A 25,645-nucleotide genomic window follows, 5' to 3' on the forward strand; every position below is an offset into this window, starting at 1 on the left:
AGCAAACTCGAGCCCGAGACAGCGGGACCGAGCAAGTTCGACACCGAGAGGGCGCCACCGAAACAAGTCGGCACCGAGAGACCCGGACGCCGAAAATAAAGAAGGTGTCGTCGGAGCCGAAAAAGGCTACCGAAAAGATTTCCATTCCGAAACATCCAGCCTCGGAACCAAAATCAGGTTCCTACACAGAGGAACAGGGACTGTCCTCCCAAATGCAAGGACATAAGTTCGGACAAGAACTACAGTCAATGGAGCCAGACTACACTCAGAGAAGGCTCCAAATCCAAAAGGACACAGGGAAGATAAGTACTCTTCCCCCAATTAGGATGAAAAGAAGATTTGCCTTTCAAGAAAAGGACAATCAGCCACAGGCAAAGGTGGCAAAACAAACAACACCGCCACCATCCCCACCACCATCAACGCACACATCACCGGTAGCCACTCCACCACTGATGCAATCCCCAACTCATACTGGAATGAGTCAGGATGATCCCGACGCATGGGATCTTTATGATGCGCCAGTGTCAGATAACAGCCCAGACTGTTACCCAGCTAGGCCGTCGCCACCTGAGGACAGTACAGCTTATACACAGGTGGTGTCAAGAGCAGCTGCATTTGATAACGTCACCTTGCACGCAGAACCCATTGAGGATGACTTTTTGTTTAATACACTATCCTCGACTCATAGCCAATACCAAAGCTTACCTATGCTACCTGGAATGCTAAAACACTCCAAACAGGTGTTTCAGGAGCCTGTGAAGGGCAGGGCCATAACTCCAAGAGTAGAAAAAAAGTACAAGCCACCGCCAACAGACCCTGTATATATCACGCAGCAATTAACACCAGACTCTGTGGTAGTAGGGGCAGCTCGCAAAAGAGCAAACTCTCACACCTCAGGAGACGCACCACCTCCAGACAAGGAGAGTCGCAAGTTCGACGCTGCGGGGAAAAGGGTTGCAGCACAAGCTTCCAACCAATGGCGTATTGCCAACTCACAGGCACTGCTGGCAAGATATGATAGGGCTCATTGGGACGAAATGCAACATTTCATTGAACACTTACCCAAGGAGTTCCAGAAGAGGGCCCAACAAGTGGTGGAGGAAGGACAAAGTATCTCAAATAATCAGATACGTTCAGCAATGGATGCAGCAGATACAGCTGCTAGGACAGTAAATACAGCAGTAACCATAAGGAGACACGCATGGTTGCGTACGTCAGGATTCAAGCCGGAAATACAACAAGCCGTGCTTAATATGCCTTTTAACGGACAGCAGTTGTTTGGGCCGGAGGTGGACACTGCTATCGAAAAACTTAGACACTGATACGGCCAAAGCCATGGGCGCACTCTACTCCCCACAGAGCAGAGGCACATTTCGCAAAACGCAGTTTAGAGGGGGGTTTCGAGGACAAACTACAGAACCCACAACCTCACAAACAAGGCCCACTTATCAGAGCCAATATCAGCGGGGAAGTTTTCGGGGACAATATAGAGGGGGACAATTCCAAAAGAGTAGAGGGAAGTTCCAAAGTCCCAAAACTCCTCAAAACAAGCAGTGACTTCCACGTCACAAATCCCCAACACCTAACACCTGTGGGGGGAAGACTAACCAAGTTTTACAAACATTGGGAGGAAATAACAACAGACACTTGGGTCCTAGCAATTATCCAGCATGGTTAGAGCATAGAATTTCTCAAATTCCCTCCAAACGTCCCACCGAAAACACACAATATGTCAAAACAACACATGGATCTTCTAGGACTAGAGGTCCAAGCGTTGATACAAAAGGGAGCAATAGAATTAGTACCAATTCCACAGAAAGGAACAGGAGTTTACTCTCTGTACTTTCTCATACCCAAAAAGGACAAGACTCTAAGACCCATATTAGATCTCAGAACATTAAATACCTTCATCAAATCAGATCACTTTCACATGGTGACATTACAGGACGTAATCCCACTGCTCAAACAACAAGACTACATGACAACACTAGACCTAAAGAATGCATACTTCCATATACCGATACATCCTTCACACAGAAAGTACTTAAGGTTTGTATTCTAAGGGGTACATTACCAATTCAAAGTGTTGCCATTCGGGATAACAACTGCGCCAAGAGTTTTTACAAAATGCCTGGCAGTAGTAGCTGCTCATATCAGAAGGCAGCAAATACATGTGTTCCCGTACCTAGACGATTGGTTAATCAAAACCAACACGCAAGAACTGTGTTCACAACACACAAAGTATGTCATAGAAACCCTCCACAAACTAGGTTTCTCACTCAACTACACAAAGTCACACCTTCAGCCATGTCAAACACAGCAATACTTGGGGGCGACAATCAACACAATAAAAGGGATTGCCACTCCAAGTCGCAAAGGGTACAGGCATTTCACAATGTAATACAGGCCATGTATCCAAAACAAAAGATACAAGTCAAGATGGTGATGAAACTACTAGGCATGATGTCCTCATGCATAGCCATTGTCCCAAACGCAAGATTGCACATGCGGCCCTTACAACAGTGCCTAGCATCACAATGGTCACAGGCACAGGGTCAACTTCTAGATCTAGTGTTGATAGACCGCCAAACATACACCTCGCTTCAATGGTGGAACAATATAGATTTAAACCAAGGGCGGCCTTTCCAAGACCCAGTGCCTCAATACGTAATAACAACGGATGCCTCAATGATAGGGTGGGGAGCACACCTCAACCAACACAGCATCCAAGGACAATGGGACGCTCAACAGAGACAGTTTCACATAAATCACTTAGAACTACTAGCAGTGTTTCTAGCGTTGAAAGCATTTCAACCTATAATAAGACACAAACACATTCTTGTCAAAACAGACAACATGACAACGATGTATTATCTGAACAAACAAGGAGGAACATACTCAACACAGTTGTGTCTCCTGGCACAAAAAATATGGCATTGGGCGATTCACAACCGCATTCGCCTAATAGCACAGTATATTCCAGGGATTCAGAATCAGTTAGCAGACAATCTCTCTCGAGATCACCAGCAGATCCACGAATGGGAGATTCACCCCCAAATAATAAACACCTACTTCCAAAGATGGGGAACACCACAAATAGACCTATTTGCAACAAAAGAAAACGCAAAATGCCAAAACTTTGCATCCAGATACCCACAGGATCAGTCTCAGGGCAATGCATTATGGATGAGTTGGTCAGGGATATTTCCATACGCTTTTCCCCCTCTCCCACTCCTTCCATATCTGGTAAACAAATTGAGTCAAAACAAACTCAAACTCATACTAATAGCACCAACTTGGGCCAGACAACCTTGGTATACAACACTACAAGACCTCTCAGTAGTGCCTCATGTCAAACTACCAAACAGACCAGATCTGTTAACCCAACACAAACAACAGATCAGACAGCCAAATCCAACATCCATGAATCTAGCAATTTGGCTCCTGAAGTCTTAGAATTCGGACATCTGGACCTCACACAAGAATGTATGGAGGTCATAAAACAAGCTAGGAAACCAACCACAAGACATTGCTATGCAAATAAATGGAAAAGATTTGTTTATTACTGCCATAATAAACAAATACAACCCTTACACACATCTGCTAAACACATCGTCAGCTACCTATTGCACTTACAAAAGTCAAAGCTGGCTTTTTCATCTATTAAAATTCATCTCACCGCTATTTCAGCTTATCTGCAAATTACGCACTCGACATCACTATTTAGGATCCCAGTCATAAAAGCTTTTATGGAGGGTCTGAAAAGAATTATCCCACCAAGGACGCCACCAGTTCCTTTGTGGAACCTTAACATTGTCTTAACACGACTCATGGGTCCACCGTTTGAACCCATGCACTCATGTGAAATACAATACTTAACATGGAAAGTAGCATTTCTAATTGCCATCACATCTCTAAGAAGAGTAAGTGAGATACAAGCATTTACCATACAAGAACCATTTATTCAAATACCCAAGCATAAAGTAGTTTTACGAACAAATCCTAAGTTCTTACCAAAAGTCATATCACCGTTCCACTTGAATCAAACAGTAGAACTACCATTGTTCTTTCCAGAGCCAGATTCTGTAGCTGAAAGAGCACTACATACATTAGACATCAAAAGAGCGTTAATGTACTACATTGACAGAACAAAACAAATTCGAAAAACGAAACAATTGTTCGTTGCTTTCCAAAAACCTCATACAGGAAACCCAATATCCAAACAAGGCATTGCTAGATGGATAGTTAAATGCATTCAAACCTGTTATCTCAAAGCAAAAAGAGAACTGCCTATAACACCAAAGGCACACTCAACTAGAAAGAAAGGTGCTACCATGGCCTTTCTAGGAAACATTCCAATGACTGAAATATGTAAGGCAGCCACATGGTCTACGCCTCATACGTTTACCAAACACTACTGCGTGGATGTGTTAACAGCACAACAAGCCACAGTAGGACAAGCAGTACTACGAACTTTATTTCAAACAACTTCAACTCCTACAGCTTTTGGGGAGATAACTGCTTACTAGTCTATGCAAAGCATGTGTATCTGCAGCTACACATGCCATCGAACGGAAAATGTCACTTACCCAGTGTACATCTGTTAGTGGCATGAGACGCTGCAGATTCACATGCGCCCACCCGCCTCCCCGGGAGCCTGTAGCCGTTTCGAAGTTGGTCTTGAACATTTGTAAATTTGTAAATATATCACTTTAAACCACATTATTTACATACATATTTACTCCATTGCATGGGCACTATTACTATAATACACAACTCCTACCTCACCCTCTGCGGGGAAAACAATCTAAGATGGAGTCGATGCCCATGCGCAATGGAGCCGAAAGGGGAGGAGTCCCTCGATCTCGTGACTTGAAAGACTTCTTCGAAGAAAAACAACTTGTAACACTCTGAGCCCAACACTAGATGGCGGGATGTGCAAAGCATGTGAATCTGCAGCGTCTCATGCCACGAACAGATGTACACTGGGTAAGTGACATTTTCCATATATAATATGTTCAATGACGTGTAGCTGCAGATACACATGCTGTGCATTATCCTGCCATCTAGTGTTCGGCTCGGAGTGTTACAAGTTGTTTTTCTTCGAAGAAGTCTTTTCGAGTCACAAGACCGAGGGACTCCTCCCTTTCGGCTCCATTGCGCATGGGCGTCGTCTCCATCTTAGATTGTTTTCTTTCCGCCATCGGGTTCGGACGTGTTCCTCTTCGCTCCATATTTCGAATCGGGAAAGTTAGCTAAACATCAATAATTTGACGGTATTGTTCGCGCTCGGTACCGGTTTAGTGTTAGTATATCAACACCGATAGTAGAAGCGCTCCGGCGGCCCTTCGGGGCTTCCACTCTTTAGCGGGGCCTGGTCGGCCCGACCGCACCCATCATCGAAACTAATGGACAGGACCCCCTTCCGCTTCTGTCCGAAGTGCCACGCGAAGTATCCTTATACAGACCAACACTTGGTCTGTAATCTGTGTCTATCACCGGAACACAGGGAGGATACTTGCGAGGCCTGTCTGGCATTTCGATCGAAAAAGACCCTACGCGATCGAAGAGCCAGAAGACTACAAATGGCGTCGACACCAAGAGAACAGATCGACGTCAAAGAGGAGGAAAAAATCTCCATCCAAGGAACGGACTCAGACGACTCCGAAAGTGAGCAACCGGCAACAACGCAGAAAACTGAGTAAAACTGCCCCGTCCAAGACTCACACCAAGATAGTAAAGGCCAAGGGGATGCCACCGCCAGCAGGCCATGGCTTAACCCATCGAAAAGACGGTGACCAAACATCGGCACCGAAAAAGGCCACACAACTGCCGAAGACATCCGACTCCGGTCGAGATTCAGGCTCCGAATGATCTCGGCACCGAGAGTTGGACACACCCAAGGTGAAAAAAGTTACCTCGGAACCAAAAAAGCATCCTCAGAGCCGAAATTAGGCTCTTACACGGAAGAGCAAGGACTTTCCGGCCAAATGCATGAACATAGATTTGAGCAGGAAATAAGTATGGGGGAACCAGACCATACCCAAAGGAGGCTGCATATCCAGAAAGAGACTGGAAAAATACAAACTCTTCCTCCAATTAAAATCAAAAGAAAGCTGTCATTTCAGGAGTCCGAAATGCAGCCAAAGGCAAAGGAGGCAAGAGATAAAACACCACCACCAAGGTTTTCGCCACAGCCTTCTCCACTATATTCACCACAGCTGTCCCCAGTAACAACACCCCCAATGCAGTCACCGACACATACAGGGATGACACAGGATGACCCGGATGCATGGGACTTATATGATGCACCGGTATCCGACAACAGTCCTGATTGTTACCCAACAAGGCCGTCACCTCCAGAAGACAGTACTGCATACACGCAGGTACTATGAAGGGCAGCTACATTCCACAATGTAGCAATGCATTCGGAGCCAATAGAGGATGATTTCCTATTTAACACCTTGGCATCCGCCCACAGTTCCTACCAAAGTCTGCCAATGCTCCCAGTCATGCTCAAGCACGCAAAACAGGTCTTCCAGGACCCAGTGAAAGGAAGGGCTATCCCGCCTAAGGTGGAGAAAAAATACAGACCTCCCCCAACGGACCCTGTGTTTATAAAACAGCAACTGAAACCAGATTCTGTGGTCTTGGGAGCAGCAAAAAAGAGGGCAAACTCTCAATCATCAGGAGATGCACCACCGCCTGACAAAGAGAGTAGGAAGTTCGATGCAGCGGGCAAACGAGTTGCAGCACAGGCAGCCAATCAGTGGCAGATCGCAAACTCGCAGGCCCTATTGGCTCGCTACGACAGGGCACACTGGGACGAGATGCAACACATTATACAGCACTTGCCCAAAGAACACCAGAAACGTGCCCAACAGGTTGTTGAAGAAGGACAAGCAATTTCCAACAACCAGATAAGATCCGCATTGGACTCAGCAGACACAGCAGCACGGACAGTCAACACTGCGCTAACCATTCGCAGGCATGCATGGTTACGGAGCTCAGGGTTCAAACCCGAAATCCAGCAAGCTGTGTTAAACATGCCTTTTAACCAGGAACAATTGTTTGGGCCGGAGGTGGACACAGCAATTGAGAAATTAAAGAAGGACACAGACACAGCCAAAGCCATGAGCGCGCTCTACTCCCCACAAAGCAGAGGCACTTTTATAAAGCCACAATTTAGAGGGGGGTTTCGTACGCAAACACCAGAGCATTCCACCTCACAAACCAGACCCACCTATCAGGGGCAATACCAGAGAGGAGGGTTTCGAGGCTCATACAGGGGTGGACAATTCCCAAGAGCAAGGGGAAAATTCCAAAGCCCTAAAACAAGTCCAACCAAACAGTGACTTCAATGTCACAAACTCCCAACACTTAACACCAGTGGGGGGGAGACTTACTGCATACTACAAAAACTGGACAAACATAACTACGGACGCATGGGTCCTAGCCATTATCCAACATGGGTATTGCATAGAATTCATACATTTCCCACTAGATGTGCCCCCAAGAGCACACAATATGTCCAAACAACACTTAGACCTGTTACAACTAGAAGTCCAAGCATTGTTACAAAAACAAGCAATAGAATTAGTACCCAACCATCAAAAATGAACAGGTGTCTACTCACTATATTTCCTAATTCCAAAGAAGGACAAAACGTTGAGACCCATATTAGACCTCAGAACGCTGAATCTCTACATCAAATCAGATCACTTCCACATGGTAACACATCAAGACGTGATTCCCTTGCTCAAAAAACAGGACTACATGTCAACGTTAGATCTCAAGGATGCATATTTTCACATACCCATACATCCTTCGCACAGAAAATACTTAAGGTTTGTAATACACGGCATGCATTATCAATTCAAGGTGTTACAGTTCGGGATAACAACAGCCCCAAGGGTATTCACAAAATGCCTTGCAGTAGTAGCCGCTCATATAAGGAGACAGCACATGCACGTATTCCCATACTTAGACGATTGGTTAATAAAAACCAGCACTCAACAACAGTGTCTTCTTCACACGCAATACGTTATAGAAACTCTTCACAAACTAGGGTTTTCTATAAAATACCAAAAATCACAACTGCAGCCATCCCAGATACAGCAATACTTGGGAGCAACACTCAACACACAAAAAGCAATTGCCACTCCAAGTCCATAAAGGGTACAAGCGTTCCAAAATATAGCATTAAACATGCAGCCAAACCAACACTACCAAGTGAGGTTTGTAATGAAACTTCTAGGCATGATGTCTTCATGCATAGCCATTGTCCCAAACGCAAGATTACACATGCGGCCCTTACAACAGTGCCTAGCAAAACAATGGACACAAGCACAGGGTCAACTCCAAGATCTAGTGTTGGTAGACCGCCAGACACACTTCTCGCTTCAATGGTGGAACCCTATAAATTTAAACCAAGGGTGGCCATTCCAAGACCCAGTGCCTCAAGACGTGATCACAACAGATGCTTCCATGGTGGGGTGGGGAGCACACCTCAACCAGCACAGCATACAGGGACAATGGAACAATCAACAACAACAACTGCACATAAATCATTTAGAACTGTTGGCAGTGTTTCTAGCATTAAAAGCATTTCAACCACTGATAGCCCACAAACACATTCTTGTCAAAACTGACAACATGACAACAATGTATTACCTCAACAAACAAGGAGGGACACACTCGTCACAACAGTGTCTCTTAACACAAAATATTTGGCATTGGGCAATTCACAATCACATTCGCCTAATAGCACAATACATCCCAGGCATTCAAAACCAGTTAGCCGACAATCTCAGTCGAGATCACCAACAAACACACAAATGGGAAATTCATCCCCAGATCCTACAAGATTACTTTCTACGCTGGGGAACACCAAAGATAGACCTATTCGCAACAAAAGAAAACGCAAAATGCCAAAACTTCGCGTCCAGGTACCCACACCCTCAGTCCAAGGGCAATGCGTTATGGATCAGTTGGTCAGGGATACTACTACAAGACATTGTTATGCAAACAAATGGAAAAGATTTGTTTACTACTGCCACAATAATCAAATTCAACCACTACATGCTTCCGCAAAGGACATAGTAAGTTACTTATTACACTTACAAAAGTCTAAACTAGCATTCTCTTCTATTAAAATACATCTCACAGCAATATCTGCCTATCTGCAGATTACACATTAAACATCGCTTTTTAGAATCCCAGTCATCAAAGCATTTATGGAGGGATTAAAAAGAATCATACCCCCGAGAACACCACCAGCACCTTTGTGGAACCTTAATATTGTATTAACACGACTCATGGGACCACCATTTTAACCCATGCACTCTTGTGAAATGCAATACTTAACTTGAAAGTTAGCCTTTCTCATAGCTATCACATCACTTAGAAGAGTAAGTGAGATACAAGCATTTACTATACAAGAACCCTTTATACAGATACATAAACATAAAGTGGTTCTCTGTAAAAATCCCAAATTCTTACCAAAGGTTATATCACCATTCCACCTAAACCAAACAGTGGAACTCCCAGTCTTCTTTCCACAACCAGACTCAGTAGCCGAAAGAGCCTTACATACATTAGACATAAAAAGAGCACTAATGTATTACATTGACAGAACAAAACAATTTCGCAAAACAAAACAATTGTTTGTAGCCTTCCAAAAACCTCATGCAGGAAATCCTATATCCAAGCAAGGCATTGCCAGATGGATAGTGAAATGTATTCAAACTTGCTATATTAAAGCAAAAAGATATCTACCTATTACACCAAGAGCGCATTCCAGTAGGAAAAAAGGCGCCACAATTGCTTTTCTAGGAAATATACCTATGACAGAAATTTGTAAGGTAACCACATGGTCTACGCCTCATACATTCACAAAACATTACTGTGTAGATGTGTTAACACAACAAGCCACAGTAGGACAGGCTGTATTACGAACATTATTTCAAACAACTTCAACTCCTATAGGCTAAGCCACAGCTTTTTTGGGGAGATTACTGCTTATTAGTCTATGCACAGCATGTGTATCTGCAGCTACACATGCCATCGAACGGAAAATGTCACTTACCCAGTGTACATCTGTTTGTGGCATGAGACGCTGCAGATTCACATGCGCCCTCCCACCTCCCCGGGAGCCTGTAGCCGTTATAAGTTGAATGAAAATTGTAAATCTGTAAATAAATACTATTTCAGTACACATTATGTACATACATACTTATTCCATTGCATGGGCACATTTAGTATATTCACAACTCCTACCTCACCCTCTGCTGGGAAAACAATCTAAGATGGAGTCGACGCCCATGTGCAATGGAGCCGAAAGGGAGGAGTCCCTCGGTCTCGTGACTCGCAAAGACTTCTTCAAAGAAAAACAACTTGTAACACTCCAAGCCCAACACTAAAAGGCAGGATAATGCACAGCATGTGAATCTGCAGTGTCTCATGCCACGAACAGATGTACACTGGGTATGTGACATTTTCCATATATACATATCTATTTATTTATACAGAAGTGATGATGCTGAGGTGGGTTTCGAAGACAAATGTCAAGGTAGGCGAAGAGATTAGGTGATATTTCACACTCAGTAGGATAAAAGGAACCATACAGACCCTTAAGCTATCTTGAGCCACAGGCCCAGACAGTCTCCTCGCAGTAGTAATAAACAAGCATGTGCAATGTAATAAGTCTCGCATTTGCTTGAGTTAGAGCTCTTGGCATTGTAAATGCATAACTGGACTTTTCTTGCCGCATAAATAGGTCAAATCAGCCATATAATTTGGTCCTTTTGCCACATAATTCTAGTGGCCCTGCATAAAACTAGAGTACTTCCATTTACCTTCTTCCTCTATTTGCAGCAAAAAATGAAAATGTTGCCATTATTTATTATATTTTTGTTATATTTTGAGCTCCCCCCCAAACCTAGTGTGGGGACTCAGAGATGACCTAGACAGAAAGAACAGGTCGTGCGGTGATCGAGTGCAGCAAATATTGTAATATCTTGACTGTAATGCTCAGAACAGCCCCTAGAGGGCACCAGTATATAAATAACATTTGTAAGAAACATGGTTGTGTAACCATACAGTGAGGTCAGCCCCTAGAGGGCGTAGCATCATGAAAACAGAATGGCAGAAAATAATGCAATGTAACCATATAGGTAGCCCCTAGAGGGCGTAGTGCCGTAAACATTTTCAGGCCTACTGCAATACTGTTACAAACAAGGCCCTTAAATCACAAACTATTCCCACCTGTAAAACAAAGGTTCCAGCCATGAGAGAGCTTATTAAGACATTGAATGGTGGGAGAGTTTACTATTTTGGGAGTCCCCACCCCCCAACCTAGTGTGGGGACCCAGAGATAACCTAGATAGAAAGACGGTGTCGTGCTGAACGGCTTGGTGGTGGTCCCATTCTCATAGGACCACTACAGGCTGAGTTACGGGCAGAAATATTTTGAAAAAGAAATGTCCCGCAAAACATTATGAGGCGAGTTTCCCGAGTAGAGTGAATATTGTAGTATCGGCGTTCCCACTGAGGCGGGAGAGTCGCTTTGAGGATTTCTGTGTTTATTTATTTTGTAAATACTCCGGTTTGTATATTTTTCAGCTGCTAAACTTTTAAAGTGGTCTCATGTAAAGCGCTTTTCTGATCGAGGTCGCGCTAAATGAAACTTCACGTAGTCATGTAAAGTGCTCCTCCGATTGAGTTTGCGCTATATTAAACTGTAGCACTCCTCCAATCGAGTTTGTGCTACATGAACCTTTTTTTAAAAATTTACCAAATGACACCACAAAGAAAAAACACCATGCCAAAAACAAGGAAGAGGAAGAAACAACATACGTCCATTCAGCTCAAAGCTACAAGGCAAAAGAAAAAAAATAGCGCTCCCACACTAAGGTATCTGGCCGATCATGCAATAATCCAGGTAGGAAATCAAGGGAATTTTGAAAAGCAGGCCCAGGAATGAATGAAAGTGTTAGGCGTGCGAATGGGTGTGGGTAAAACAACAGGTCAAAGAGCAGTGCTTGCGCGTTGCGAAGCTCAACCTAAAAACAACGTAGATTGATGGGCATGCTTCTATTGTGTCACCTTCCAAAAGATCTTGCCCACAGGGAGTTTCCACAAAAGTTTGAAGGGAACAGTTATTTGTTCAGTCTATGTAAAGGATGATGCCGCTGTGCCTAAGAATTATCGTTTAATGGGTTTATTAGATGTGGGGCAGAAAGTCCCAATGGAACAGGGTGGGTTTAAAGAAGGGCACTCAACCGTCAACCATTGATTCAGCCTGTGTTCAATGGCCAAGAAATCAATAGATTTAAGAGGGAAACTGATTTGCTGTTTTGTGGACTTCTGCACCTCCTTCGACTTTGTAGACCGAAATCTATTATGGACAACATTGAGGAGGTTCGGATTCCACAAGGATCTTCTTCTGCTCCTCCAAGAGTTGAATAGTGATAATTGGGTACGGGTGATACTAGACATGGTGGGCACATTATTAAAGAAAATTCAGCTGAAGAATGGTCTGCGTCAGGGCTGATATTTTGGCTTCCTTATTATTTTCCGTTTTTGGCTGACCTGCTGAATACGTTAAAGGAGGCTAATGGGTTGTGTCCCAAAATGATGGGCACTCATGTTTCATGTCTATTGTATGCAGCTGATTTAGTGATAATGGACGTGACCGAAGTAGGGCTATAAAATAAATTGGATGTCTTTCAGGATTACTGTATAAGGAAAAAGCTCACTGTTAACTTTGATTAACTGAGATAATGGTGTTGAGAAAAGGAAAGAGAGGGTACAGTTGGTATTTGGGTGGTACTAAAGTGGATGTAGTGGAAAAATATAAATATTTGGGTATGTAGTTTGATACAAAGTTAAATTGGAGAGAGCATATCGAATCATTATACACTACCACTTTGACATCAATTTGGGGCCTAAAACAATTCAGGCGGAAGTATAGTGGGCCCTTCTTATGTCCCATACTGTCAGCTTATAATGCAATGGTCCTCCTGCAATTCCAGTATGCAGCATGGGGTGGAGGTTTTAACCCTTGGGCAGGGGGTGAAGGGGGAAATTGGATTGGATTTATGAAGACGGTAAATGCCTGAAAAGACTCCTTATACTGCTTCCCTCCGGTTCAGGCCATAAGGGTGGGGGGCAAGCTTTCTTCCTGGAGCTATCTGGGGTCATTAGCCACACTGCTTTCTTTTGGCAGAGGTTAACCAGGGAAGATACCCCTAAAATAGCGCACCTCTGTAAAAACGAGGCTGAACATGGACTTTGTAATAGGTTGGGAATACAAATCAGACCAGTGGAAGCAGATGCTGCAGATCTCTAAATTAGAGCTTCTGACATCTGCTTATAATCGAGAGGAGGATTTGCAGTATCTGAGAGGTAAATCCTCCATTCAGGTTCTGACAAAAGGTTGTATTGAACGCAAGAGTTTCCCATATATTGAGGCCACCTGAGTTGTCATTAGAGTAACATTTCTGTTCAGTTTAGCGTATAAGGAGATGGGTCAGTGTATTATGATTCCTTGTAAGTGATGTAGGTCAGCTATGGATATAAAGTGGCAGTTTCATAACAGTCTGTGGGAATGGATTTGTATTGTCATTTCCTAGCTAGACCTATGTTTTTGATTATGTCCTTTGATCTAATGTATTGTGGCATCATAAAACAAACAGAATTGTTATTTTAATTTGTTTCTTCTTTCCAGCTTGCAGCTCGAGCAGCTGAGAGACACCTAAATGATATTAAAAAAGAAAATGCGCACAGTAGACAAAAGTAAGTACTGTGCAACTATTGGGCAAAAGGTGAAACCACAGTGGCTTGTAAAATAAAATGTGATTCTACGGAACCGAAAGGGCACAACATTAATTGCAATATGTTGCAAGTGTGTCACCTTTAGCTACAGTTTAAAATCTCAGCTTTGACAATTGATTATTTGACATTCTGTTTCAATTGAGTTTGCCGGTTCAAGTTCTGGTGAGTATGCATGTACCATGACTGCTTAGACATTAGGAGGAGCAGCACTCTCAAAAATCACATCCAACACTTTTGCACAGCTACAAAATGTTGTGTTTTGACGCTAAGCCATAATGGGATTGATGCCGCTGTGTAGAGCTGCTCTGTTTCCTGTACCTTAAATCACCATATTAAACAAAGTGGGGTCCAAATTGAGAGTACAGTTGCAGATTCTATTGGCAATGTGGATAGCACAGTTTTATTGAGGTGCAGTAGTTCCCATTCCTCATTACGAGACTCATTTCTACTGTGCACAGATATGGGACAGTATCAAACCCAAGCAACCAGTGTTTACTAGGTATTTCAGCAAACCATGACGTGCACTGCAATATCCAAACCTCTTGGTTGCCAGGTTAGAGACTTTGCCAAAAGCAACCCTGCGTTCAAGATTTCTAACCAATATCTTGGTGCATTGGTTTTGAGATCACTATAAGGCTCACAAGAACAACTGTTGCACACACTGCCACTAAAACAAACACATGGGTCTAAAACAGCATAATAAATTAATCATAAAACTTGACCCTGTCAGTGTCTAAACTGCCTTCTCTCCCAACAGTTGAGATAACATGCCAGTACATATAAAAACATATTTTTCTTTGTTAATAGCTTAGTCCCTCCCTTGACTAATATGCACCAGGTTTTCCTAAAAACGTTAGGGCAGTTAATTGTCCATTCGATTTTGCAAATTTGGGCCCAGATTTACCAAGGGTGCTAATTAGGGTAATTTCCAGCACTCTGTTTTGTGTAAGGGAGATTTAATGGTCAAAACGGCTGAATGAAAATCCATCAAAATTGCCCCCAATCAGTGCGTTTTCCAGGTTTCGTGAATTTTAGTTTGTAGCTGGGCAGTACAGATTATACAAAAGGATATTTCTGCTATTCTCATTAGTCAAATTCAACCGATCCTTCACAAATAGAAACAAAATTGATTTACAGCAATCATGAAACATTTCCTGCCAACAGCCATTTAATTCCCTGTGTAGTTCTTTATTGGTGATTTTGCACAAAAACAACAGAATGGTGACAGAACACAATCATTGCCACAGTATACGATAAGGACTACATAATCGACAATACCTTACAATATAGAAGCAGTAACAAGTACACTAGGTTCCAGTTCATGCATTCTAAGTTACATGTCTTCTTCAAGAATAGTCAGAGGTGGTGAGCAAATAGGTCATGAAAGGGCCCCAGATGTCTCTAGGCGGTGACGAAATTGGAAGTTCCTCAGCATACAAATCTAATTGCTCCTTACAGTAAGTCATGTCTAAAATATCCTGCTTCCTTGTAGGAGCAATGTGTTTGCCTCAACAGATGACAATTTACCCTTTAGATAAAAGAAGGCCCCTGTTTCGAGATGTCCTGTGTAATTGATCACAGACATCAAGATTTGTCCATACAAAATTAATGAAAAAAACATAGGCGATATGCTGATCCTCTTCCTTCCCTTAAAAAACACAGTCTACCCCAGTCAAAAATGGTTGATGTGCGCCATCATATTTTATTTAAGCTGGAAGGATGTTCACGAACATCAGGATAAATAAAAAACACAAGCAGCACAATGGGAACCCCCTGCAGCGTGTTGCACACTTTGCGCTTATACTTGATTTCACTTCCACTAATCATCGTGGCCCAGAACCAGGAGATCTTAAGAAAGCACCCAGACCTTGCCAAATGACCTATGACCTCTGAAAGAGAACCCTTCCAGGCATTGCCAGTGGTTCAGTGAATAATACGTCATACCTCCACCCCACTTCCCTCTCCCTGGAGTTAATTCCCACACTTTAATTTGCTGAATTGTTATGAAATTCAAGTGTTGGTGCTTTTGTACTAAGGAAATTATCTTACCCTGAAGAATATGTTATCAAACCAATGAGAATTGTCCTTCTGTTTCATTCAAGAGAGATTCAGAATGCATCTTCTACCAACATTTACTCTCCGACTGAATCAAAACTGTATCGATCAGAACAGAGCGCAGCAATTTTGGTTCTTGGCTGTTCTTGGTATCTCCAGGACAACAACCCTTTTGCTGCCTTATTAAAGATATGTATATGACCTCCGGCAAATGGATTTGCAGATTTTTCACTCTCTCATATAAGTGATATGAGTTCTCTTCAAACATTTTAGTATCACAAAGGTAGCATTATTATTTGTCACATATACCACTAAGTGCTACTGTACATTCATAGACATAAACAATTTTGGCAGACTTTGGAAGTTGACTGTGTGTTTAGCATAATTAGGAGCTTTACAGTTAATAATTTTGTGTAAAAAATATGTTTTTAATTGCACAGATTAACAGAATTTGAGTTTAAACTGGAACTACTGGAGAAAGATCCCTATGCCCTTGACGTCCCCAGGATGTTTGGAAGAGGTACTGATTGTGATTAATAAGATATTTTCTGCTGTATGTATTCTGTCTAATTATAAAATCATAATTTGAGTGTGCAAATTCCTTATGGAGTTTTATTTTGTTTGCCTCTACTTTTACTTGAGTATTTTTCTTTGGTGCTGTAATTGCAGAGAACTCTCCCTATGGACCATCCTCTCTGGGCCGGCCCTCCCCTGAGACAAGAGCCTTTCTTTCTCCTCCAACCTTACTGGAAGGCCCACTGAGAATTTCTCCGATGCTTCCAGGCGGAGAGCGAGGTATGTTTGCAAACATGTTTATCTCTCGTGCACTGTAGTTCCCTTTATCTCTTCCTAGTGTATGTTTCTGTGTAGTTTTCTGTTAAAAGCATATAAAGTATTTATGACTTAGGTTTATTTGACCAATATTGAAAATGTTTGAGGAGCAAATATGTATTTTCATTCTTTATATTGTTGGGGAATTGGCACAGTTTCTTAAAACATGAAGGACCTCATTATCGTTCGGCCCTAGTTTGGTGCGGAGATGCCGGGGAGACAGTTTTTAAATTACAGACTGGTATTTCCACACCAAAACGTGACCATTAGGAGTTTTTTTCCTTCAAAATGGGGAATAACTAGGCGGGCACAGAGTTATGGGTGCTTTTCCTTGGACTTTTTTCCTCTAACACATAAATAGAGGAAAATAACACATTTTCCGTCTGCTCTGAGGAGGTGGAACATGTCAGCGAGAATGCCCTTGGGGGCAGGCTGGGGCCTGTTCAGGGGGTGCATTGCCTGCACCCCCTCAAACAGCTGCAGATGGTGGGCAGAAGCTGGACTATGCTGCTACCTGCAGCCCTTGCACTGCTGTATTTGTGACTGGCTTGGTGCCTCCAAACCTTGAAATATTAGGTCCGGAATTTCAGTCCTGATCATATTGGTCCCAAATACACTTGAACTTGCGACTTATGATATTTGACCTGGAGTTGTCGCTCCAGGTGGATTATCCCTACTTGCAATGAGGGCCTAGGAGTTATTTTATGGGCAAAAATATTCATTATGTGTTTCTGCTCCGTCAGGGTCAGCTCAGCTATTTTTTTTTTGTTGAGTTTCAGATTCAGGTTCAGTTTGGTAGTAATAAACTTTTGATGGAAAGACGATCTACAAATAGAATTACGGTAACTAACAACATCACCAAAGAGGTATTCATACATTATTCGTTTAACAAGAATTTGGCAAACGTGTCAAACTTGTAATGATGATATTTGTATATTTCTATAAATCAACAAATATAGCTTCTAGGTGCTAGCACATTGTTTAAGGCACAAGGATGAGATGGTGTTTGGCTAAACTCACACAGAGAGCCAGTGAAGAGGTCTGACCCTTATCTACCCACTTAGAAGACCAAACCGGCTGACTAGTCACATTGGTCTTCACTTTTTATCCTCAGTCAAGACTTAAAACTACCTGCTCGAACGTTTCAGCAGCATTGATTAATTTATGTTTTTCGTCCAGGGTAAGCAAATGCATCTATACTAATTACATTATTAACTACAAATTATATTGACGAGCCTGCTGTGGGTTGATCACCACATATTGCTAATAAGTATTTTAATCATTCAGACGATTCAGATAAGCATAGGAACCATAGGCAAACAGGCTGTGCTTGCTATCTCTGACGTTTGACAAGCAACCTGATACATACTTTTATATATGATTTCTGTTGTTGTCTCACTAGAACATAACTTGGTGTAATACAATAAATATAATTTCTGCTAGAATTTACCTTCTATATGCTTACTTCAAACACGTACATATTGTAGTAAATTATTTGTGGGGTTTTTTTATGGAGCAACAATCATCTACAACTCGGATGTCTCAAAGTGTAGAGGTTTTCATTTAAAATGTGTATATAACTATAACTGTAACTAAATATCAATGAGAATTGGGACTGTTAAAGTCCAATAAAGCACTAGTCAAATACAATTTGTAAAAATGTTGAATAAAATTAATAGTTCTTTTAATTAATAATGGGCCTTAAAAGACCAATTTTAGTGACATTTTTCTCCCCCACCACAATTATTTATCTTGCAGAAAATGTATGATCGTAAATGTGTTTGTTGTATTTTTGGTAGCATGTGTATTTTATAATGAAGGCTTTAGGACATTTGATTCAGATGTAGCAGTAGGTTAATGGGAGGTCTCTCTGAGAAGACAGACAGATCTTGAGAGCTTTTCATGAGGTGATGTGGGTGTCAGTTGCTCTGATTATAGCTGATTGAGAGTGTAAACATAAAGCAGCAAGATCAAGATAGAATATACATCTGCTGCTTTTCCAGGCCTTGTGCAAAGTGGCAATTCTTGAGGGTCGGTGCGGCCAGATTTCAGAGACTGCCTGATGTTTTACGCTGTAATTTGCAGATTAGTAAGAGAGGATTGATTTTAAGGAAGTTATTATGGATAGTATTCAACACTGAGAGACTATAATCATCAAGCTCCTTTTATCAGTGGAGGGATCGTCACACACAGGAGATGAGATGTTTGGACATTTTGGTTTACAGACGGCTTGTTATAGGCTTCTGAGGTGGATCTTAAGTTGGTTTTGGTGGTTCACGTAAATGCAGTGTTCATGACGTGTAGTTGTAGATACACATCCTCTTGCAATTTAGTGCTGGGCTCGGACATTTACAACTTTAGAGTCACAAGGTATAATGACCCTTCCGTTAGGTAGTATTCCGCATGAACATTGACTCCATGGTTAGATTGTTTTCTTCCGCCGTCGGGTTTGGATGTGCATAGTCGAGGTTGTCGGGTGACACCCCATTGCAATCTTTGTCGGGCCTCTCCGGTTTCTCTTTTTTCTGATACCCCGACAAACAATCTGTGCTCCTGTTTTTCCATCAACAACCTCACATTTGACTATTCAGCATCGAGATTGAATGGTCGCAGTGTGATGGAAAAGGCACCTTTCAGGTACGGTCCACAGTGCCATTTCAAGTACTCATGGACAGACCAGCATGCAGTCTGCAGTTTGTACCTCTCCCCAGAACACAGCGAGGCCTCCTGTTCATCCTGCCTTACCTTCAAATCCAAAACCAAATTAGTAATTGTCGGGCCAGACGCCGCACACAATGCATCTTAGAACAACAAAGATAAGAGAAGATCCCTAATATCTTCAGGGAGGATGTGGAATGTAGGACGTCGAGTGGGTTATTGATGCCAGACAAGTTACAGTTTTCAGCCAGGAACCTGAGTCACAGGATCCGGATCCACAACCTCCTTCATCCAAACGACACAGCATACACACAGTGAGTACCACATCACCACATGGCACTCACCGCCATTCTATGGGCAGGTCTTTGAGCCCTCATTCCAAGTCCACTGGGCTGCACACTGCTTTACAGCCCTGGCCTGCACCGATTCAGCACCTTAAAGCAAAGCTTTCCTCAACGGCAGTAACGTCTTCAACACCCATCACTTGTGTGGTATTGAGAGACAGTTGGTAGCCAAAAGAACTGTTGGCATTGAAAACTGCTTCGTGGTCCAGGCAAGACGAGATCACACGACCTGCTTTAGATTCAAAACACGTTCCTCGGGAAAACAGCTTCGGAGCCGAAATACGTTTCTGCGTCTAAGGTGGCTTCGAGACCCACACAGCCGACACAGCTCACACGGCCATCAACAGCAGACTGTGATGTTCAACAGCCTATCCTTGAACGCCTTCTGGAGGAGCTGGACTCTCATTGGCGACATGTGTATATCCATCCCCACACAGGCACCATAATCATTAACCCTCCACCTCAGATTCAGCAGATTCTTGCTCGAAAAAGACAGCTTAACTTCGAGGACGAAGGACCCACCATTGCCCCCTAACAAAGCAATTTTATGAGTAGTGTCTTTAATACTGCGTATCTTTTTATGGACGGAGTCTCTTCCACAAGTGCTGGGACTCCACACTCGTAAATATATTACTTGAAAGATTACTTTGTGACTTGCACAACGTGACTTACAAAACATTGTAAACGTACACAAAAGCGTAAGTTTACCTTTGTGAATCAGGCCCATTGTGTTTTATTGCCACAAGGTGATACTGAGTACTCACCCCTTTTAAATCCCCAAAATGTAGCGTTATCTTCCTTTTATAACAATATGTTCGATGGCATCTGTCGCTGTAGATACGCATGTTATGCAATAGCTCGCCATCTGGTGTTGGGCCGGAGTGTTACAAGTTGTTTTTCTTCGAAGAAGTCTTTCGAGTCACGGGACCGAGTGACTCCTCCTTCTGTCTCCATTGCGCATGGGCGTCGACTCCATCTTCGATTGTTTTTTTTCCGCCTTCGGGTTCGGACGTGTTTCTGTCGCTCCGAGTTTCAGAACGGAAAAATAGCTAAATTTCGGAAGATTTTCGTCGGTATTGTTGGGTTCGGCGTAGTTAGATTCAACACCGCGTCGAAGGATCGAAGAGCTCCGGTGCCCTTCGGGGTAGTTTTTTCGATCCCCCGTCGGGGCCTGGTCGGCCCGACCGCGTGCTGAAGAACGCCGATGGAACGGACCCCGTTCCGTTTCTGCCCCAAATGCCACAATAAATACCCCTACACAGACCAACACTTGGTCTGCAACCTGTGCCTGTCACCTGAGCACAGCGAAGACACCTGCGAGGCCTGTCGTGCGTTCCGGTCCCGAAAAACACTCCGAGACCGTCGAGCCAGAAGACTTCAGATGGCGTCCACGCCGACAGCCCAACGGGAGTTCGAGGAACAAGAAGAGGAAGGTACCTTCTCGATTCAAGACTCGGACTCCGAAGGATTCGACGATACACAAACCGTGAGTAAGACGTCGAAATCCACTCAGAGGAACATTTACAAGGCCCAGGGGACGCCACTGCCACCAGGCCATGGCTCGACCCATAAATTCGGTGACCGACCGTCGGCACCGAAAAAGGCCCAAACAGTGCCGAGATCGTCCGACTCCGGTCGAGACACCGGCACACAGCCTTCTCGGGACCGAGAAAGTGCTGGAGACAAGCGTCGACACCGAGATGCCGGTGCTGACACGGCTCGACGCCGAGACAGCGGGCCCGACGAAGATCGGCGCCGAGAGGTTTCGGCCCCGAAAAAGAAAAAAGTCACCTCTGAGCCGAAAAAGGACGCTGACAGGGTTTCGGTACCGAAACAATCTGCAACCGACCCAGCTTCAGGCTCTTATACAGAAGAGCACTCGCTAACCTCACAAATGCAAAAGCATAGGTTTGAGGAAGAGCTACAATCAACGGATGTGGACCATACGCAAAAGCGTATTTTCATACAGCAGGGGACAGGAAAAATAAGCACCCTTCCCCCTATTAGAAGAAAGAGAAGGTTGGAGTTCCAGACTGAACAGACACCACAACCAAAAGTGGTGAAAAGAGTTACTCCACCACCCTCTCCACCGCCCGTGATTAACGTCTCACCAGCACAAACTCCATCACACTCCCCAGCTCACACCACCATGAGCCAGGGTGACCAAGATCAGGACGCATGGGACCTATACGACGCACCAGTGTCAGATAACAGTCCGGAGGCATACCCTACCAAGCCATCTCCACCAGAGGACAGCACTGCGTACTCTCAAGTGGTGGCCAGAGCAGCACAATTTCACAACGTAAGCCTCCACTCAGAACAGGTCGAGGATGATTTTTTATTCAACACACTCTCCTCCACCCACAGCTCATACCAAAGCCTGCCTATGCTCCCTGGTATGCTCCAGCACGCAAAAGAAATCTTTAAGGAGCCGGTCAAAAGTAGGGCAATCACACCAAGGGTGGAAAAAAAGTATAAAGCGCCTCCTACGGACCCGGTTTTCATCACTACACAGCTGCCACCAGACTCTGTCGTTGTAGGAGCAGCTAGAAAAAGAGCCAACTCCCACACATCTGGAGATGCACCACCCCCAGATAAAGAAAGCCGCAAGTTCGATGCAGCTGGTAAAAGAGTCGCAGCACAAGCTGCAAACCAGTGGCGCATCGCAAACTCCCAGGCCCTACTTGCGCGCTATGACAGAGCCCATTGGGATGAGATGCAACATCTCATTGAACATCAAGGATCTAGAAAATAGGGCAAAACAGGTGGTTGAAGAGGGACAGACCATTTCTAACAACCAGATCCGCTCCTCCATGGACGCTGCAGATACAGCTGCACGGACAATTAATACATCTGTAACTATCAGAAGGCATGCATGGCTCAGAACGTCTGGCTTTAAACCAGAGATTCAGCAAGCAGTTCTCAATATGCCTTTTAACGAAAAAGAACTGTTCGGCCCAGAAGTGGACACAGCGATTGAGAAACTCAAAAAAGACACAGACACTGCCAAAGCCATGGGCGCACTGTACTCCCCGCAGAGCAGAGGAAATTACAGCACGTTTCGTAAAACACCCTTTAGAGGGGGGTTTCGGGGTCAGAGCACACAAGCCAGCACCTCACAGGCAACACCGTCCAGTTACCAGGGACAGTATAGAGGAGGTTTTCGGGGACAATATAGAGGAGGGCAATTCCCTAGAAATAGAGGAAGATTTCAGAGCCCCAAAACCCCTACTACTAAACAGTGACTCACATGTCACTCACCCCCTCCACACAACACCAGTGGGGGGAAGAATAAGTCAGTACTACAAAGCATGGGAGGAAATCACTACAGACACTTGGGTTCTAGCAATTATCCAACATGGTTATTGCATAGAATTTCTACAATTCCCTCCAAACATACCACCAAAAGCACAGAATTTGACAAAACATCATTCCAATTGCCTGGAGATAGAAGTGCAGGCACTATTGCAAAAGAACGCAATCGAACTAGTGCCAAACACACAAATAAACACAGGAGTTTACTCACTGTACTTTCTGATACCAAAGAAAGACAAAACACTGAGACCAATCCTAGACCTCAGAGTAGTGAATACTTTCGTCAAATCAGACCACTTTCACATGGTCACACTACAGGAAGTATTACCATTGCTAAAACTGCACGACTACATGGCAACTTTAGACCTCAAGGATGCTTATTTCCATATACCAATACACCCATCGCACAGGAAATACCTAAGGTTTGTATTCAAAGGAATACATTATCAATTCAAGGTACTGCCTTTCGGATTAACAACCGCACCAAGAGTCTTTACCAAATGTCTAGCGGTAGTCGCTGCACACATAAGAAGGCAGCAAATACATGTGTTCCCATATTTGGACGACTGGCTAATCAAGGCCCATTCGTTCATAGAGTGCTCAAAGCACACAAATCAGATCATACAAACCCTCTTCAAACTCGGGTTCACCGTCAACTTCACAAAATCCAACATTCTGCCGCGCAAGGTACAACAATACCTAGGAGCCATAATAGACACATCAAAGGGAGTAGCCACTCCAAGTCCACAAAGAATTCTAAATTTCAACACCATCATACAACGCATGTATCCAACACAAAGGATACAAGCAAGGATGGTGTTACAACTCCTAGGCATGATGTCTTCATGCATAGCCATTGTCCCAAACGCAAGACTGCACATGAGGCCCTTACAACAGTGCCTAGCATCACAGTGGTCTCAAGCACAGGGTCACCTTCTAGATCTGGTGTTAATAGACCGCCAAACTTACCTCTCGCTTCTGTGGTGGAACAACATAAATTTAAACAAAGGGCGGCCTTTCCAAGACCCAGTGCCACAATACGTAATAACAACAGATGCTTCCATGACAGGGTGGGGAGCACACCTCGATCAACACAGCATACAAGGACAATGGAACATACATCAAACAAAACTGCATATCAATCACCTAGAACTTCTAGCAGTTTTTCAAGCACTAAAAGCTTTCCAACCAATAATAGTTCACAAATACATTCTCGTCAAAACAGACAACATGACAACAATGTATTATTTAAACAAACAAGGGGGGACGCACTCCACGCAGTTAAGCCTGCTAGCACAAAAAATTTGGCGTTGGGCAATTCACAACCAAATTCGCCTAATAGCACAATTTATACCAGGGATCCAAAATCAACTCGCAGACAATCTCTCTCGAGATCACCAACAGGTCCACGAATGGGAAATTCACCCCCAAATTCTGAACACTTATTTCAAACTCTGGGGAACACCTCAGATAGACTTGTTTGCGACGAAGGAGAACGCAAAATGCCAAAACTTCGCATCCAGATACCCACACAAACAGTCCCAAGGCAATGCCCTATGGATGAACTGGTCAGGGATATTTGCTTACGCTTTTCCTCCTCTCCCTCTCCTTCCTTACCTGGTAAACAAACTCAGTCAAAACAAACTCAAACTCATATTAATAGCACCAACTTGGGCAAGGCAACCCTGGTACACAACGCTGCTAGACCTATCAGTAGTACCCTGCATCAAATTGCCCAACAGGCCAGATCTGCTGACACAACACAACCAAAAGATCAGACACCCAGATCCAGCATCGCTGAATCTAGCAATCTGGCTCCTGAAATCCTAGAATTCGGGCACTTACAACTTACCCAAGAATGTATGGAAGTCATAAAGCAAGCCAGAAGGCCATCCACCAGGCACTGCTATGCAAGTAAATGGAAGAGGTTTGTTTGCTACTGCCATATTAATCAAATACAACCATTACACACAACTCCAGAACATGTAGTGGGTTACTTGCTTCACTTACAGAAATCTAACCTGGCTTTCTCTTCCATTAAAATACACCTTGCAGCAATATCTGCATACCTGCAGACTACCTATTCAACTTCCCTATATAAGATACCAGTCATTAAAGCATTCATGGAGGGACTTAGGAGAATTATACCACCAAGAACACCACCTGTTCCTTCATGGAACCTAAATGTGGTCCTAACTAGACTTATGGGTCCACCTTTTGAACCCATGCACTCCTGCGAAATACAGTTCCTAACCTGGAAGGTGGCATTTCTCATCGCCATTACTTCCCTAAGAAGAGTAAGCGAGATTCAGGCGTTTACTATACAAGAACCTTTTATACAACTTCACAAAAATAAGGTCGTCCTAAGGACCAATCCTAAATTTTTGCCAAAGGTTATTTCACTGTTCCATCTAAATCAAACAGTGGAACTTCCAGTGTTCTTTCCACAGCCAGATACCGTAGCTGAAAGGGCACTACATACGTTAGATGTCAAAAGAGCATTGATGTATTACATTGACAGAACAAAGAACATCAGAAAGACTAAACAACTATTTATTGCATGTCAAAAACCTCATGCAGGAAACCCAATATCAAAACAAGGTATA

General features: G+C 43.5%; 1 protein-coding gene across 5 annotated transcripts in view; it reads left to right on the forward strand.

Annotated features, from left to right (window-relative positions):
- MIA2 (MIA SH3 domain ER export factor 2) overlaps positions 1 to 25,645 on the forward strand; it is a 551,575-nt gene that overhangs the window by 455,804 nt on the left and 70,126 nt on the right. For all 5 annotated transcript variants that reach the window (XM_069208615.1, XM_069208616.1, XM_069208617.1 and 2 more), the window contains 3 exons: positions 13,730 to 13,797; positions 16,332 to 16,411; positions 16,561 to 16,686. In XM_069208615.1, coding sequence (XP_069064716.1) covers positions 13,730 to 13,797; positions 16,332 to 16,411; positions 16,561 to 16,686 — 274 coding nt within the window. The remainder of the gene's footprint in view (positions 1 to 13,729; positions 13,798 to 16,331; positions 16,412 to 16,560; positions 16,687 to 25,645) is intronic.

Source organism: Pleurodeles waltl, chromosome 9 (genome assembly GCF_031143425.1).
Source record: "Pleurodeles waltl isolate 20211129_DDA chromosome 9, aPleWal1.hap1.20221129, whole genome shotgun sequence".
In the NCBI taxonomy this organism is placed as follows: Eukaryota; Metazoa; Chordata; class Amphibia; order Caudata; family Salamandridae; genus Pleurodeles; species Pleurodeles waltl.